Genomic DNA, 20,299 nt, shown 5'->3' with positions numbered 1-20,299 from the left:
GGTTGAGTGCAGTGTGATAAAGAATATGAGCAGGATAGACGTAGTTTAGAGGATGCAGTACTATATGGGCTTACTTAGAAATGGGTGGGGAGGTGGAGTACAACAATGAGGAGGTATGACAGGGGAATAATTAGGGGGGTTATGAGATAGGTGGAAGAGAAGTATGGGGCGGGTCAGGCTAGGTATAAGGTTGATGTTATGGGGGGAGGGTGGGGATGGGGCCTGGGAGCGGGTTCAGCCCTACAGGGAGAAGACCTGAAAAAATTATCAGTTTAAATGTGAGTACTGAGCTTAAAATATCAGTATCTAACAAAAGCTTAATTGAAGTACCTATGGGATACTTTAAAACTGCCAAACAGCCCTGTTTATGTGCCTGCAGTGTAAATTAGAGAGAGTTCTGATTAGTCTAGAGACTATGCTGAAAGTAAAAGAAAAATTTACTAATGTAAACAGTAAAGGCTTGGGACTGTGTGTGTGTGTGTGTGTGTGTGTGTGTGTGTGTGTGTGTGTGTGTGTGTGTGTGTGTGTGTGTGTGTGTGTGTGTGTGTGTGTGTGTAAGACAGAAATTTCAGCTCTGCAGATGAAGATGTCTCAAAGAGGAAAAGGAATTTCATCCATTTGTTCATTTTCTAGATCTACAGTATCCTCTTTAGGGTTAAGGGGCTCTAGAGTCAATCCCAGTAATCTCTTGGCATAAGGCAGCAGAATGATGCTTGCTGGGATGCCAGTCCATCATTACACACACACACACACACACACACACACACACACACACACACACACACACAGAGACACACACAGACACACAGACACACACAGACACACACACCATGCATGTTTCTAGTAATTTAGAGCCCTGCCATTTTCCTGTGCTCATTTCTTTAGAATGTGGCAGGAAAACACAGATTTTAGCAAAACCCACATGGACATAGGCAGGATATGCAAACTCCAAATGTTCCCAGCCAGAAACTGAACCAGAAACCGAACAAGCAAGTACTTTGAGGTAACAGTGCATAACTACTGTGACATCCAAGGTGAGTGTCTCTCACATAAAATAGATATCCTATGAGGGAAATGGGTCTCTAACTGGATGTCCAAGCAGAGAGGCAGTGAGTACAACATACAAACCTTGAAGGCTAAAGTCAAGGCTCACATAGAAATTACAGAGACCTACCAAAAGGACATTTGTGGATGAATGGTTACAGGTATAAGTGATAACCCCAGGCATACCACTGAACTACAGCAATTAGGGTTCATAGGTTAATACTAAGCTAACTGCTCTTGTAGGCTATTTTAAGCCTAGCCAATTATCCCATGTGGGAATCAAACACTGCTCCTTGAGCCTGTAAGGTAAACACCTTAACCATTATGTCAACCTCCCACCCTAGGTAGAAAAGAGGTCTACAGTATAGGCTGTAACCCAAATAATGAATCTTTTGCATTTCTCTGTACAAGACTTGCATGTATAAAGATTCTGAGAAGAAGTTGTGATATATATTGCTCTCAGAAAAATATTCTAACCTAAGAATTAGTAGATGTAGACCACCCATGGCACCAGTTTGAAAGTCTGGAGATCCAAATGGACTCTTTCAAATGGGTGTCAAGAGGTGTTTGTGAAGAGGAAACCAAAATGGAGCTGAAAGAGAAACCAGTTATGCTTATGGAAGCAAATCTCTTTGAGCCATTAATAAGTCACCAGAACAGCCTTCACCTTTGATTGTCAGGCCTTGGACATGAACTTCATTACCAAAGGAAACAGAGGAAAAGTATGTACCAGACTCTTGGATTATGACTGTACCAAGGCATTCTGACTCTTGCATTTGGGATGGAGAACTATGGGAACATGATTGCCACAACTTGTGTTGTTAGAGAAGTAAAGAGGTTGTAAACTGGGCAAGTTCATCATTGGAAAATCATTTTGACTATAAAAGGACTCAAGGACCATTCATGAGTTATCAGAATAAAACTGACTTTGCCTGTTGGTTGGCTAGGTAGTCTGCTTAATCCAGGATGTCATCCTCAGAGAAAAGGTAGTTTTCTTGAAGGTCCACTCATAAACTCTCATGGCCTCCCTTGAACAACAGGGACAAATGCTTTCCTCCCTGATTGTTGATATACAAAACTGCAGCCATATTTGACTAAATGAAAATATAACCCCATGGGAGATATACTTGCAGGGCCTAAGGCCATGAGAACTTCTCCATTCTGAAGAACATTGGTATGCAAAGTGTATTTCTGCCTGGAAAGCAGTGTCTGTATTATCTGGCCCCTGCACTGTCCCCCATCTCAGGAATGATAAATTTAACGTTAATGAGAGGAATTGTGGGAGGAATGGCTGCCTGGTAGACAATTGTTGGTAATATCCAGTAGTTCAGATGCTTCACAAAGACCTCTAAAATCCTGGTCAGGGTCTTTAAGGGATCTTTTTCCTGTGACCAATGATATATTAATAACCATTGTGAGGTTGTCATGTGGCATTTGGCATAGGTCACCATCACAACTGAAGTAGTTATGAAACCTAACGCTGTCAGGCACCTACTGCAATGGAGGTTGCAGGGACCACAACTAGGATGACATGGAATCTGTGTGGGGTTACAAATGTCTAACAAATTATGTAGTCTAGACAGCAGTCTGTGAAATTCAAGAGTTGAGACAAATTGACTAGAATTTTCCAAAGTTCACAGTGATGAACAAAAGTGAAAGATGCCCAGCAGACATAACCTTTGCCTGATACAACTGCATCTTTTGTGAGCTGCTGTCAGCCATCCAAGCATGAAAACATCTGGGCATTTGTAGTCTAATAAAGATAGACATCTTGTTACACCCTTTGGGCATTTGTAGTCTAATAAAGGTAGCTGTTACCAATATGCATCTTGAAACACCCTTTGAGCAGTTGTAGTACTAAAAGGGAAAGCATAATACAAAGAAAGCAGGGACATTTCCAACTGCTTCCTTATCATTATTTGAAAACAAGCATCCGACCTATGAACCTATGAAAGCTGGACCATCCAGGGGTAGTGTTTTACCACTCTGCAAGCCTGTTGTAACCTTATTTGATGGGATAAATCTAATACCAAAGGCCAACAGCTTTCTTGTCCATCAGCTGGAGGGTCTGCTGAAATCTGAAGTTGTTAAGAGGATAAAGAGATGGAGGTGTAACCTCTTTACCCAGTCATATCCTCAGATGGGGAATCCAAGTTTAAATGGTTTCACAATGTTTAGTTTTAGTTAGGCTGTTCTTTGGCCTTTTAGCTTTGAAGGCCATAAGACAAGAGCATAAGGATATTTTCTGCAATGTGGCTTCTCCTGAAAGAGGGGATATATTGTGGAAGGGAAAATCTAAGTGGTGAAGATAGTGGAGGTGAGAAGAGAAGGTGAAGCCTACCATGATGAGAACGCAGAAGAAAAAATGTGGTCTGAAGTGGGGAGCAGCACAGGAATAGATGCCAACACCTGTTTTTGTCCAGTACTGCCAACACCTGTTCTTGTCCAGTACTGCCAACAGCTGTTCTTGTCCAGTACTGCCAACAGCTGTTCTTGTCCAGTACTGCCGACAGCTGTTCAGGAAATTAGCACTAATACTGGGCAAACAAGACATCTAAACAACTGTCTGGTAGACAGGTGCTGATGGTTCTGATACCTGTAAGTCTGATTCTGGGGCAACAATATTCGGAGCAGACATAATCAGGGACCCTGATTTGTTGATGTTCCTTAAAAATATCCAGAATTGTGGGAACAAACTCTTTTGCAAAATTCCTGACCCCCCCCATGTGCACACACTCACACACACACATACACACACACACACACACACACACACACACACACACACACACACACACACACACACACACACACACACACACACACGCACCCCCCCACACACACACACACACACCACCGCTCACACACACTGCATACTAACATATGAATCCAGCAACTTTAAGTTTATAACAGTAATATTTAAAGTATGTCCCTACTTTTTAGCCCATTATATCTCTCTTTCTGTCACTATTACACACACACACACACACACACACACACACACACACACACACACACACACACACGGACAAACACACACACACATTATACCTGCTTTAAAACAGGTCCAATATCACCAAATGGAAGTGGCATTTTGGCATTTTTAGCCTATGAAACTTACATCACTACAAGGTTAATATTTCAAGTCTTCTTCAGACCTGTTTGGTTGCAGCACTTTGGAGCAGTTTCTCAGCAGGTGCATTTCCTGCAGGTTAAATGTCCTTTTTAGGACAGCTAGTAGAAGAGCTACACCTTTATTTTTTGGCCAATGACAGCAGTGCTGTGTTCAAGGACTGGAGAGCATCCTGTACAAAGGGAATACTGCTGGAAAGGTCAGGACAGAGCTGCTGACAAGTCTCCATCAGAGACAGGACATAGGGATGGGTATTCCTGTGATGACTGAGCAACTATACATTTCTTTGTGAAATCGTGTGTATGTGTGTGGGAACAGGGGTAATGAGGGCAGGAAGTACACTATTTATATACTGCTTACCTCACCTTAACATTTGAAGGTTGTAATTATTGGTGAAAGAATAAAGCTAATCTGGTATTTCTGTCACGGAGTATTGATTTGCCTGTTAACTTTGTAGGATGTACATATGTGTGTATGCTTGTGTATGCATGTGCATGTCTGTGTGAGTGCGTGTATGTGTGCATGCTTATGTACGTGTGTGCATGTCTGTGTGAGTGTGCGTATGTGTGCATGCTTGTGTATGTGTGTGCATGTCTGTGTGAGTGTGCATATGTGTGCATGCTTGTGTATGTGTGTGCATGTCTGTGTGAGTCTGTGTGAGTGTGCATGCTTCTGTATGTGTGTGCATGTCTGTGTGAGTGTGCATATGTGTGCATGCTTGTGTATGTGTGTGCATGTCTGGGTGAGTGCGTGTATGTGTGCATGCTTGTGTATGTGTGTGCATGTCTGTGTGAGTGTGCATATATTTGCATGCTTGTGTATGTGTGTGCGTGTCTGTGTGAGCATGCTTGTGTATGCTTGTGTATGTGTGTGGATGTCTGTGCGAGTCTGTGTGAGTGTGCGTATGTGTGCATGCTTGTGTATGTGTGCGCATGTCTGTGTGAGTGTGCGTTTGTGTGAATGATGTATGTGTGCATACTTGTGTATGTGTGTGCATGTCTGTGTGAGTGTGTGCATGTGTGTATGTGTCTGTGTGAGTAGTTGTGTGCATCATGGTGGCTTGAATTAATGTTTTTTTTTTATTTTGTTTGTGAACTGTCTCATTAAAGGTTATTATTTGTGTGAAGCAAGTCTAAAAATATATTAATGTGGACATTTTTTTATTTTGTGATCTATATTGAAAATTGAACATATGACATATACATGACTATTTACTTATACTTGGTGGGTCTTAGAGCAGTCTGATTCCTGCTATCATGGGTTTGCATGTGCAGGTGTGTGTGTGTGTGTGTGTGTGTGTGTGTGTGTGTGTGTGTGTGTGTGTCTGTGTGTGTCTGTCTGTGTGTGTCTGTGTGTGTGTGTGTGTGTGTGTGTGTGTGAGTGTGTGTGTACGTGTGTGCTTGTGTGCGCGTGCATGTTCATGTGTGCATGTGTGTGTGTGTGTGTCTGTGTGTTTGAGGGGTGGTGTGTGTGCGTATGTGTGCATGTGTGCGTGTCCGTGTGCATGTGCGTGTGCGTGTGCATGTGTGTGTGTGTGTGTGTGTGTGTGTGTGTGTGTGTGTGTGTGTGTGTGCGTGTGCGTGTGTGCGTGTGCATGTGTGCATGTGTGTGTGGGGTGGTGTGCATGCGTGTGCATGTGTGCTTGTCCATGTGTGTGTGTGTGTGTGTGTGTGTGTGTGTGTGTGTGTGTGTGTGTGTGTGCGGGGTGGTTCTGAGTGAATGTTCTTATTTTAGTTGGTGACAGTGTATTTTGACGTGGCTTTGCAGGGCTACTGTGCATATGTGTAAAACAAGTTGAATACTGCTACATGGACATGGATAGCAGGATACAAGCAGTGAAAATGGTTTTAGTCCCTTTAGTTTGACACACGGGTCAGGTATATTGTTATCAAACAGGCAAGAAGTTATGGATAGCAATTAATAAAGATCTGAAGCATTTTATCTCAGAGGGAAAGACGGCAAGAGTCAAGTGGTATAAGCTGATTCTTCGAATTAAACAAGGTGGTTTGGGATTACCTGATTTGAAGGGGTATTTCACAGCAACACATTTAAGGTTCCTATACATAGCACAAGCAGAAACCTATAATTCAAAGTGGAATGGGATGATGATGAAATGGGGGGGGGGTTTCAAGAAACAAGGAGAGATTAGAATTTTGGATGCAGATCCTTAAGTATAGTAGCAATAACTATACATAATATTATTAGGGGGCTATTCCAGGGTGACTCTCTGTCACCATTGCTATTCTGCCGTGCCATTAATCCATTAAGCACTTTACTTAACAGGTTAGGCCATGGCTATAATTTGGCTCCTAGAAAGCAACAAAGTGTAAAGACTTCTCATCTTCTCTTTGTCGATAATTTAAAACTGTATAGCTCATCAGATGAGGAACTGAAAGCACAGCTGCAGGTTGTCAAAACTTTCTCAGATGATATAAGAATGTCATCTGGTCTTGATAAATGTGCAAAAGCAACCTTTAAAGCAGGAAAACTGCAGCACCAAGAAAACATCAGTTTGGGACAAGAATGTGATATAAAAGAATTTGAGCAAGAGGGAGTGTATAAATATTTGGGAAGAGATGAAGGATAAACAATAACACATGAACAAATGTGAATAAAACTTAGTAAGGAGTACTTTAGAAGACTTAAATTAATCCTGAAAACAGCACTGACATCTAGGAACAAAATTCAAGCTGCAAACCAATTTGTTCTTCCTGTCCTAACTTACAGTTTTGGAGTGATTGACTGGCCCCAAAATGTGTTGGATAGATTAGATAGGAAAACAAGAAGGGTGCTTCATGCTCACCAAATGATTTATAAAAATCAGTGCATTCCAAGATTATATATTCCCCATTCTGAAGGAGGGATGGGCCTCCTTGAAACTGATTACATGTATATATCTGCAATCGAGGGACTGCACACATATCTGCTGACCTCACAAGACCCAAATGTTGTGAAAGTTTTGAAACATGGGGACAATAAATCTAGAAAGGGTTCACATCTAGATCAAGAGAGGTCAGTGTGCCCCTCTACTCATCACTCATCAGGCCCATAATTGAATACAATGCCCCATTTGGGATGTACCTTACCCGACACCTGCAGCAACTGGAAAGACCCTAAAAGTACCTCACCAAGGGGATCAAGGGACTCAAACAGATGCCCTACACAGGCTAAAGAAACTCCAGCTCTACTCAGTTGCTTACTGCCTACTCAGAGGCGATCTGTGCCTGACATATAAAGCCATGTCCAAACCAGAATTAATGGACATGCTCCATCTCAGGAAATCCAAATCCCTTAGAGCTACATGCTCCAGGGACTTAAACCTTAGCACAGAAATAAATAGGACATGCTGGAGGGACAGATTCATATCCCAGAGGCTCCCTTCACTCTGGAACAAAATCCTAATCCATGTTAGGCAGAGCACCTCAATGACCCTCTTCAAGAGAAATCTTGACGAGTGGATGGGAGATCGTAGGTTTACCCCTGAGATCCCTTCTGTGTCCCTACTAGACAGAGGCACAGTAAACTAACCTTAAAAGGGCTATCTTCTGTGACCTACTATACAGAGGCACAGTCAACTAATCTAAAAGGGTGGCGAAAGCCAAACACACTCTGGCTAGGCTTATAAATGCCCTAGGGCAGATAGCCTGCTATCAACCTATGAACCTATGACTTCCCTGCTTAGTCTAGCAGAAGCATATTGACATCACACAGGAATAGAAATCAAACCAGAAGTAGATAAAAATCAGGCAGCAACTGAATGCACTAAAAAACAAAAGAAAGAATGTAAGGTGAAGGATCAGATGAGAAGCCAAGAAATGTGGAAATGCATAAATATAGTTGCAAGTAAAGAAAACTTGTGGAACAACCTCATGTTGATCAGGAACAAACACAAGAATGGTTAAGGAGAGGCGAATTCAAACCAAAAGATGAAAAGTTAATATTGGCAGCCCAAGATAGTGGGCTATGCACACGTTGGTTTACAAACTCCACTGAACATGTGGGAGAAACAGACAAATATAGGTTTTGTAAAACGGAATCAGAAACAATCACACACCTTCTTGTTGGCTATGACATACTAATGGCAGAAGGACTGTATACTGAAAGACATAATAATGTGGCAAGACTGTTGCAATGGGGATTGTGCAAACATTATAATATTGAAGTAGCTGAAAAACACTGGAAACATGAGCCACAAGGCATCATAGAAAATGATGAAGTCTACATCACATGGGATCACCCATTACCAACAGTTCAAAAGATAGATGAGTGAAAACCAGATATAGTGGTCCATGGAAAGAAGACAAAAGTAGCATTAATCTTTGAAATCACCACACCCAATGACTTTAATAATTGGCTTAGTTTCTGGTGTCATTCTATGGGGGTGCAATATTTGTCAGCATGGAAGGAGATGGTCAACAGACCACGCTGCTTTGCCAGGGATGGTCTGCACCTCTCCCCTCTAGGCTTTCGAATATTAACTAAAACGTTGTCTTCTCCTATTCAACTTAGCAGAAAACATGTAAACTAATCTTTACTATATTCCTATCTATCTCTAAGTGAGATACTATGCCCTGAATCTTACTTACAGACAGGTAACTGCATATGATGATGATGAGTGGATGTTCTTGTTAGGTCCAAGTCAAAATACAAAATGCACAGTCTCTCTCTGAGAGAGTTCTTAAATTAATATCACATTTTACTGCTGGATTAGCCTGGATGACATCACTCTTTGTCACCTGACTTCAATTCCCAGACTAAACAGAAACTTAACTCTCTCTGTGTGAGAAATACATATCTGTCATATCTGTGCAACTGCTAGTAAGTCATAATGCAATAAAACACTTTAAATTTTAAACCTAGTAATTACTTTTCTTTTCAAGACAATAGAAAAAACTTCTAGCTCTAGACATTGTGTCTGCTATTGAACTGAAACTGAGAGATAATATATTTTGTTTATGGCCCAGCTATCAAGTAACTTAACCTCAACTATTCTTAAGTTTTGTAAGTTAATCTTCTATGTTCCAGCAAGATATGCTGTGGTTACATTCTTGAAGCTCAGTATATAACATACAGTTCTGTATAAATCATATCAGTATTCACAAGTGACATAGAATTGTTTACAAAACTCTAGATAGCTGGGCTGGCAGTGTCACACCTGTACAGGTACATATCAAAATGGGTGTTGTTTTCAGTGATTAATCTGAGATGAGGGCTGAATACAATGTAACAATGACATCCATGGACTTAGACAGCATGCCTTTACCTATAAGTTGCACAACATCGAATTGTTGCACATGGATACAGTATGATTATAATGCCATTGTTTGAAATGTCAAAACAATAAACTCATAAGATCGACGAGGACATTTTGAACAATCAAATTGCTGGACACCCAAAACACTGAAAGCAAAAAAGATCACATAAAGAAATATAAGCCAGAACATTCAGACTTAATTTAAATAGCGACAGTGTTATAGAAAGGGTCTTTCTAAGGTATAGGGTTAGTGCCAGGGTAAAATTAGGTTAGGGTCAGTATGCATTACTAAGGTGGGTAGGGAGGCTTGAACCCCACCTCACTGCACCACCATAGCAGGATATGCTAATACTAACCCTAACTCTACACCTTATCTTACAAAAACCCTATCTGTAACTCTACCAATACAACAAGAAAGCTTGGACACTCGCTATATACACACTCTCACACAACACTAAATCGATTCCCTTACCTAGCCCTCACTCTAACCTAACCCTGACCCACAAACACTCACAAATGCACTCCAACCCTAATACAAACCCACTTACCACTTTTGGCAAAACAGATGATAAAATAAAATGAATGTTTGCATAACTGAACCTGCAGTTTACTTTGTGAACTCATAAACATGTGATGAATTGAATGGGACTGATATGTATATAAACAGACACAGACACACACACACACACACACACACACACACACACACACACACACACACACACATATATATATATATATATATATATATATATATATATATATATATATATGTGTGTGTATATATATAGGAGCACTTTATAATCTTGAAATTCTGAAATACCGAATTGCAGAATCCCGTGATCATAAAGCCAAAAGCTCTAAATACCGAAACCCTAGAAACGCGAATTTCAAAATCCTGGCATTCGGAGATGTTGAAGTAGTGCTTCTGGTGTTGCGGTGTTTGAATGAACAGGTGGAAGTTCAGGTAAGTACGCATGTTTAAGGGTGTTGATTAGGGGCTTTAGTGTGTTTCAGTGTGTGTTGTGACTGTAAAGTGTGTGCAAGGGGAATGTAGGTATGTGGTGGTGTTTTCGTGTGTTTGTCTGTGTAGTGCGACCCTGGAGTTAGTATATTTAATTTTGGGGGGTGCAGGGGGCTTGTCCCCTGCTTTATGTAGTGTAGGTTTGTGTGTTTGTGTGTGGGGGGAAGGTGTGTGTTTGTGTATGTGTGTGGTGTCTGGTTAGTGTAGGAGTCGTGATTTTAAAATTCGCACTTTTGGGATTTCGGTATTTAGAGCTTTCGGCTTTATGGTCTTGAAATTGTGAGATTTGGTATTTCAGGATTTTGGGTTATAAATTGAATCCATATATATATATATATATATATATATATATATATATATATATATATATTATAGACATAGCTATAGATATGCGTCCATGGGTCTGTGTTTTACATGAGCAACTACTTAAAAAACAGAAACATAACCCTGTTTGCCTTAAAGAATTGTCCTGAGATCACTGTACAGTGAGGATCATGAAATATGACCTTTTCCGCCAGTGTAGCATGATCTTGGTGCTGGTATATATAATTCGGAGGGGGTGGGAGGTACGGGTGGTGTGCCCCCTACTAAAATTTTGTTTTTGAGTTTTTATATATGTCCAGCTTTTTAAATAGTAAAGTTTTATCATAATAACTTTGTCTGTTTAAAAAGTTGATCATATGACAAAGCTATAGATCTATATCTATCAATATGTCTATATCTGTTTTATATCTATATATCAATATATATATATATATATATATATATATATATATATATTTATGTATATATATATATATATAATATATATATTATATATATATATATGTATATTTATATCTATAATATATATATAGAGAGAAAGAGAGATCTATTTAAAGATTTACACAGATCTACATCTACACGTGTGTGTGTGTGTGTGTGTGTGTGTTTATACATACACACACACACACACACACACACACACACACACACACACACACACACACACACACACACACAGGAGGGGTGGCTCATGGTATTGGACTACTGGACTGCAGCCCCCCCAATTTTGTCATAAAAAAACAGTTTAAATACTGTTTTTTATTCATTAGTAGCAATTCAAACTGCAAACTAGTGTGTAAAGTTGAAAATGAAATGTTTTGTGGAACACGGAGCAGCACGCATGCGTGCTAAAGTTCCACTTTAAAGAAAAATAAAAAAAATAATTTTCATTTCACCGGACTGTTTTAAAGCAGTCCAAATTGGGAAGACTGCAGGTATTAATGAAGAAGTCATTCTGGTTTTAACCGCAGTAAATTATAACTTGATTGGACTGGTAAATCAGTAGCCACGTCAGGTAATCTGAGCATGCAGCATGGCTGCTGATTAGTGTCCTGTTACTATTGTTTTCTCTTCCCGTGGTTTAACGTGGTTAATTTGTGAGGACAAGAGTGACAGAGATGGACGACTTGACTGGAACAGCAAGAGAAAAATAAATAAATAAAACTTAGTGGATTATTGAAACTTTTACTTGTAAGTAAAAGGAGCCAAGGATTCCTTGGCACAGAATTTTTTTTTAAATGAACTACCTCTCCTCTTGAAAAAAAAATCATTACTTAAGTTTTGAGTACTTTTTTTTTTGGCAGGGACAACCAGATACTTTTTACATTTTTTCCTGGCAGGGTCAGCCAGATGTTTTCTGTATTCATTTACTTTTCCTGGCAGGGTTGACTAGATAATTTCTGTATTTAATTATTTCCTGGCAGGGTTGACCAGATACTTTTTAAATGGTGCACAGGAGTTGTATACATTTTCTTTCTGACATCCTGGGCCTGGAGTCTGACAGGGTCAACCAGATAATAGTAGAAGTCTGAATCTGTAGTGAGATATCTGTTTTGAGGGCTGTTTATGATGTTTTTGTTTTATGATGTAGCCATATTCCTTGATCTCAAAAGAGCTTTTGAAACTGTTGTCCATATGCTGCTATTTCAAAAGCTAATACTCTCTGGGCTCTCAAAGAATGTGACCAGGTGGTTCCACAATTATCTGGAAAACAGATCCTTTGTTATCAGAAGCGCAAGAGGTAAGTCCATAGCTATCACTACAGAGAAAGGGGTCCCCCAAGGATCTGTTCTTGAGTCACTTCTGCTCCTTCCATAAATCAGTTGCCATAGACCTCCTCAACATTATTATATACAGATGATATTGCCATCACCACAGCAGGTACCCATTCATCTGACATCAACTCAGTGCTGCAGGAAAATGTTGTGTGTATGGAACTGGCTTGTCATAAACAATCTATCCATAAACACTAGAAAAAAACAACACCATGTTACTGGGAACCACTGAGAAATTGAAATTAAACATACCCCTAATCATCACAGACATCATAAAGACTTCCCTCCAACCACAACCACACAAAAATACTTAGGAATTATTACTGACCAAACCCTCAACTTTCCGATACATGATCAAAAAGAAACTGAAAGAATGATCCATCAGTTAAAGGTCTCATATATAATTTCAAACTATCTTCTCCCAAGATAAGATGGACCATAGCCATAAGTGTATTTCTGCCTTGGTTAGAAAATGCCCCCCCCCCTCAATTTTGCAGCTCACACTGCATACATTTCCTTTATTCGGTCAGCTGAGAACAAGGTGCCGAGGTGCATACACCAGACCAGTCCCTACCAACATCACTGCATCACCTTTCAAAAAGGCAAATGGCTGCCAGCTGCCCCCTAGGGCAACTTTTTTCAAGGATCCATCTCGCAAAAATTTACTTCGCATTTATGCGTTTACACATTCTCTCAGATCAACTCATTGCCTGCAGCTACTTAGACCACCCTTTAAACTGTCCAGAGTTCCAGTCTTAATTCCTTTAAATGTCTTCCTAAAAATTACCTTGATGAGAAAAGCATTTGTAATTGTAATCTTAACCAAGGTTAATCACTATGATTTCTATGTGGACCAACACACATCACATTAATCAAGTGATCCATCTCTTTTGACTCAAATTCGATACTCTGGAAAGATGGGCCATTTATTTGGTTAGAACCCTATTTACTAGACGAAATATAAGTGTCATAAGTTAAATTGTTAATAACTATTTAAACAGCACAAGTCAAACTTGTAATGATTGTAATAACATGTACTATATGTTTCAAAATATTTCATAGTAATACCATGTGCTGTATGTTTAAAATGTTTGTTAGAAATACAAACAAACAATACTGTCCATTTTTCAAAATCTCATTGTGCATGTATAACTCTTTGTAAAATTGTTTTCTCACTATAATTGTATGTTTCATCGTGCCATGCCTTTTGGCCCAAGTCATTGCTGAAGGGGCTCTCAGACCAGTCTTATAACCTGGTTATAAAATAAATAAATGGTGTCCCTTGTTAAGCAGATGTTACCCATGTACCACAATTAAAATTATCTGATAACCCATCTAGACTGGTTATAGTTTGCCAGAAAGTTCTCCTCGTGGTATATAATGGGAGCCTTTTCCACAAAAGAGGATATGCTGGGTTAAGAAACTATCAATGACACCAGCTGTCATTATTAATGTGACAGTATAGGTTTGTGACTCTAAAGCAGGTATTTTCTTTACCACTGGCTGTATTAAAGCACTGTCATCTAACATACCTTCTGTAACAGAGCTACTTCTATGTATCTCTGACTGAGCATCATTTGTGTGTCTGTCAGAGCACATTCTATGCTATAAACAGCTGTTAGCTACTTCCAGCAAAAGAAAGTAGGTAAATAGCAGGCTTTGTAAAGGGATTCTTTTGTAGTTCTAATGAATTGACTCACCTTCCCTCACACTCTCATGCTGAGGTGTGAAAACTCTCACTGCAGTAAATGATCCTTGTTGTACATTTACAGGACAAGTAGTAGGACTCCAAATTAAGTCTGTCTGCTACTTCCCAATGCCTTCAGTGGAAGTTTTGTCTCTCTCACGAATAATGCAGAATTAAAATGTGCTTTACAAATTCCTTATTTCTGCTATGTTCACCCAACTTTTGTTCTATTTCATATTTACTTATACTTTGGTAACTAGAAACATGAACCGGTCCCAGGACTCTTTTCAGCCACGACTTGGTCTATGTTGGCAAAGATAATAACAAGTAATAAATGCACTTAGCAATACAAACAAAAAAATACTGACATAAAGACATTGGCTATGTCTTGCGCTTGCAATCTTTGTCAATGTTTGACAGTGAATAAGTAACACATTAAGCAAAATTTACTAGAATGCATACATTAATGCTGCTTAACTCTGCTATGTTCAGTTTATTATAAATAATGAAGTTTATGCACCCATATTGTGCACACACACACACACACACACACACACACACACACACACACACACACACACACACACACACACACACACATATATATGTGTGTGCGTGTGTGTGTGTGTGTGTGTGTGTGTGTGTGTGTATAAATCTATACATATATATATATAGAGAGAGAGAGAGAGAGTGTTCATGTGTACAAAAACATATGAGTGTGTGTGTGTGTGTGTGTGTGTGTGTGTGTGTGTGTGTGTGTGTGTGTGTGTGTGTGTGTGTGTGTGTGTGTGTGTGTGTGTGTGTGTGTTGTGTGTATATATATATATATATATATATATAGAGAGAGAGAGAGAGAGAGAGTTCATGTGTACAAAAACATGTGTGTGTGTGTGTGTGTGTGTGTGTGTGTGTGTGTGTGTGTGTGTGTGTGTATGTATATATATATATATATATATATATATATATATATATATCTTTTTTTTTTTTTTTGTGAAGGTGACTCACTCTTACCAGTACTAACTAACTAATGAGACATTTAGAACTAAAACTATAATCTGGCTAATCTTATGAAAGGACCATGCTGGGAGGCAGTTTGGAGATTTAAGCACTTTTGTTCGTTTATTTGGTATCTATTCGAAGTTCATCAGAAATCTGTGGGACAGTTTTTACATGTCGTTTAAATAAAGACTTTTACAGAATACATTATGACAGATGTATGATGTGTCTTAATTTAACTTAACCACTTCAACAAACATTTGATATTGAGCATGCCATTAAGCCCTGGGGGTGTGTCGGCACATAGCTCAATTTGCCACTTAAGTTCTTTTACTTCTAATGGTGTGGCTGAATCTTCTGTAAATGTGTGTACTTTCTCAAGGACTGCAAAATAAAACAAGTGAGGTGGTTTGCAGGTTTTTGCGTGTTTCGCAAGCACATTTGTGTCATCAGCTCTTCTGATGGCTTGGAAGTGTTCTTTAATTCGATCGCTGAGCTTCCTCGTGGTCATGCCTATGTAATAGGCACGGCAGTGGGAGCAGAAACTGATGTACACAACGTTCATGCTATTGCAATTAAAGGTCCCATGTATGTTGATATTGTGATTGATCGCTATGATTTGTAACTTGTTCCCTTCTTTAATATAGGGACAGCAGATACATTTCCAACACGGGGAGGTCCCCGTGTTTTCTTGTTTGTTTTGCAGTTGGTAGTTGTGGGTGCCTAGCTGAAAAAATGTTTTCAGTGTTTTGGTTCTTTTATAGCAAAATTTGGGTTCGTTTCCTAGCATCTTTATTTAAACGACATGTAAAAACTGTCCCACAGATTTCTGATGAAGTTCGAATAGATACCAAATAAACAAACGAAAGCGCTTAAATCTCCAAACTGCCTCCCAGCGTGGTCCTTTCATAAGATTATCCAGACTATAGTTTTTAGTTCTAAATATATATAGATATATATATATATATATATATATATATATATATATATATATATATCTATATATATATATATATATGCAGATAGTCCATGTGTACAAAAATATATGTGCGTGTGTGTGTGTGTGTGTGTGTGTGTGTGTGTGTGTGTGTGTGTGTGTGTGTGTGTCTGTGTGTCTGTGCGTGTGTGTATGTGTGTCTGTGCACGTGTGTGCATTTAAACACAGTTTAGTACTTCTGATTTCCTCTTCTTAATGTTTTTAATGCAAGAGCACATAGTAAATGTATGCTAAAGTATGGTAACATTTCCTTTGTGGACTACAAAATTCTCATGCACTCTAGCAATGTAAGGACTGACATATTCAGTGAGAATCTCTTACCAAGGATCTGCATGTACCAGATATGCATCCCCCTCTGGGAGGATGCCACAAAAAAGTATAAAAGACCTTTTCATGAACATTATTAGTGCACCTAGTTGATAGGGTTTCAACTTGTCTCCCTTTCTACAATTCTATCCTGTGTGTGTGTTGGGGGGGGGGCTTGAAAATGGTAAATGTGTTGATACTCTACAAGAAAAAATATTTTCTGACTTTTCTCTAAATGCTACAGAAATCTTTGATACTGCATTTAAGTTATCTTAACATATAAACTATTAGAAATAACCAACATTTAAAGCTTAGCATTTTAATACTGTGTTGCTGATTATGTAAATTTGCCAGAAGAGGTGACAACTGCCTTTAAACCCCCTGACTAATCTAATTGTTTTGTTTTGGTATGAAAGGGGAGTATTATGTTCTCCTTCACTGCAATAAAAACAGTGGAAAACAGTTACACAGCTTTCTGTCTTCTTTATATCAGCTGCTGTGTTCCTGACATTAGCAGGAATAATTACCCATCTAAGACTGACAGCAGTACCTGACAGGGTAAATTACATATTTAACTGTGTCTATGAAATGTCATGCAGGCAGAGACAAATTCCTCTGCAAAGTATGTGAGAAGTTAACAAAGTAGGTGGACTTTCCCTTCATTTGATTCCAGTGCAAGGAAATGAAGGTTTTAAAACGTACAAGCAGGTTTCTTGTCCCTACACAATACTGGAACCATATTGTTGGGGGAAAAGAAACATAAGGATTAAGTTAAACTGCAGTAAGAGAAGACTAAACTGGGACTATAACTTTTATGGACCATGAGGAGATACCATAAAGGATAAGCTGTGCAAGGTAGGAATGGACCTTAAGGAGATACCATAGGAATGGACCTTGAGGAGATACCATGAAGGATAAGCTGTGCAATGTAGGAATGGACCTTAAGGAGATACCATAGGAATGGACCTTAAGGAGATACCATAGGAATGGACCTTGAGGAGATACCATGAAGGATAAGCTGTGCAAGGTAGGAGGATTTTATAGCCACAACAGGGATGTGATAGTTACAAGAGAATCAGATTTAAGTGAAATATGCAGTACTCATGCTAGATTTATCATAACAAACTATGCTGTATTTCTTGGCACTGAGTCCATGACTGACTTACCAAACATTTGCTTGGCATGGTTCTTGCTGGTGAATTTGAGCATAAGAATGGGACCTGTTAAATGCCTCCAGTTTGAAATCCTCAGTAAACCTGATTAACCATACTCCCTGATATCAGTTTTTATGTTAGAAGAATGTATGGAAAAGATAAGGGAATCCAGGATAGATCCTTGTTAGACACTAATGGCAATGTTTTTCTATCTAGTGCAAATAGCCCTAATTTTAAGGGTATGGGATCTTTGAGATAGTCAATTACCAATGCACTAAGCTATGCATGCACTAATGTGGACATTGGGTGAGTGAATAATAATCCCTCTGTGAAAAATAATGCATATGTGGACATCAGGTGGGTTACCTATTAATCCCAGCATGAGAGATAGCACATATCACTCTACTAATATGTGTTCTATTTGTTTAATTTTGCTTCATCTGTGCACATTACATTTCTCTAATAACTTACTCTTATGTTAAATCTGTAATTTCTAATTTTCTGGAGCTTTTCTCCCCAGGACTCCATTGAAAAGTGGTTCCTCGTGGCCCAATGGACTATCCTGGCAAACAAACTATAAATAAATGAATAAATATAAATATGAGGACACTTTAGTGCAGACAATAAAGCTGTATGGTTTTTGGGGGAAACCAGAGTACAAAGAGTAACGTCACACAGATACTTGTAGAACATACGACTAGAAATTAGGACAGAACCCCTAGCTCTGGAACAATGAAGGACAGATTATTTTCATTGAGTCACATCTTCGGTCAAGTGCTTTAGGAGCACATCCATTTGTATTGGGACATCATGGTAGGATTCATCCAAACAAAAGGTCAGCAATGCTATAATTAACCATTATGACAGTAAAATTTTCAAACTCACAACCTTGTTGGGCACTTACTTCACTGAAGAGGAGCTTCAGCAGTTCATTCTCGTCAGTGAAGCTGTCAACTTTAGAATCCAGTTCTACTTTCTGAAGGTAACAATCGTCCACTTCCTGAATATGAACAGAGTGACACAGATAGGTAGACAAAAGGAATGAAACAGTAAAGAGACATGTTATTATGTACTGCTCATATCAGTAGCCGAAAATAGACCAAATTAACATGTCATTAAAATATGTATATCTTAGACATCTTGGTTTCATAACTGAAAAAAAACAGGCTTACAGCAAGACTGTACTGCAACAAATATGAACACCTGGCCATTACACACAGGAAAGGGCAGCCCTATGGTCAGTTTGCTGTCACAATGACTTATAACCTTTGGTACTGGCAGCAGGCAACAACTGAGAATGGATCTGGAAGGACACATGATCACCCAAAGAAGGTTTATGAACTGGATTTCAGCCTGATGTCCATCTTGGACAAGGATGACCTGCTGCAGGCATGGCCTAGGACAATGGCCAGCAGTGGGTGTACACTCAGGGAAAAGGGACACAGCATGAAGTAGAAATTAGAATCTTACAGGGGTACTTCCTGTCATGTAAATGCATGTCACACAGTTTAAAGGGGAAAATAGAGGGGATCAACATGCCAGCCCAGGAGAAATCTAAAGCCATACATTCCCCAGTGCCCTGTTCTTCATATTCCATCTGAAAATCTGAAGACGCACAAGAAGAGATTAAGAACAAAATCTAACTGGTGGTCCATCAAACCTGAGCTGCATCTTCCATGCATGTGCATTAAGAGGACCCTCTGCTCTACCCTTTCTAAATGACAAAACACAAAAGCAAACAAGCTTTCTTCGTAGTCTGGTGGTGCGTGACCACCAGATAATAATAATGCTATCAGTGCTATCCAGCTAGCCAGTGGATATCAGAGGGAACACAATCTAATTCTATGTTGCTGTGTAGAACTATGACCAAACAGCCTGGCGATCTTCAACAGCACACATACACGAACACAGACACATGCACACACACACACACACACACACACACACACACACACACACACACACACACACACACACACACACACACACACACACACACACACACACACACACACACACACACACACACACACATATGCAAAGCCACACATGAGCGGAGAGATGCACATACATTCACACAAAGATATACATACATACATACATACATACATACATACACAGGCACAATATATCATACACACACACCTGCACAGTGTGACATTGTGGCATGTTGAGTTTATAAAATGTGTATAAAGTTTTGTAGATGTGTTTACTAAATGCTATTCAATATAAATGATAAAACAATATTATGCTACACTGAAGTGTATGAGAATGGACACTCTGTGCCTTTAAAAGAAGGTTTGGCTGGGCTGAAGTAATGAATAAGCAGTTGTTGGTAATGAATGAGTTACTGAGCTACAGAAAGCCCTTAACACAGAGCATTCATCTTGCCAAGGGAAACTGTCAGAGCACAGCAGTGGTATTGGGGGGAGATTGATGTCCCGAGGAAGATGAACAAGAAACAGAGAGAGAGAGCAAGAGAGAGAGCGAGAGAGAGACAGAGAGAGAGAGACAGACAGACAGACAGAGAGAGAGAGACAGAGAGAGAGAGAGAGAGAGAGAGAGAGAGAGAGAGACAGAGAGAGAGAGAGAGACAGAGAGAGAG

General features: G+C 39.4%; 1 protein-coding gene across 1 annotated transcript in view; it reads right to left on the bottom strand.

Moving 5' to 3' along the window:
* Positions 1-20,299, bottom strand: part of LOC122804749 (keratin, type II cytoskeletal 8-like) — a gene marked incomplete in the record, with an annotated part of 529,113 nt that overhangs the window by 276,530 nt on the left and 232,284 nt on the right. The window contains 1 exon segment of the mRNA XM_044074815.1: positions 18,599-18,694. Within this exon segment, the coding sequence (XP_043930750.1) occupies positions 18,599-18,694 (96 nt within the window).

This window comes from Protopterus annectens, chromosome 6.part0 (genome assembly GCF_019279795.1).
Source record: "Protopterus annectens isolate FY-2018-M chromosome 6.part0, PAN1.0, whole genome shotgun sequence".
Lineage (NCBI taxonomy): Eukaryota > Metazoa > Chordata > Ceratodontiformes > Protopteridae > Protopterus > Protopterus annectens.
The sequence above is the reverse complement of the archived record's forward strand: the minus strand, read 5'-3'. Positions and strand labels throughout refer to the sequence as shown.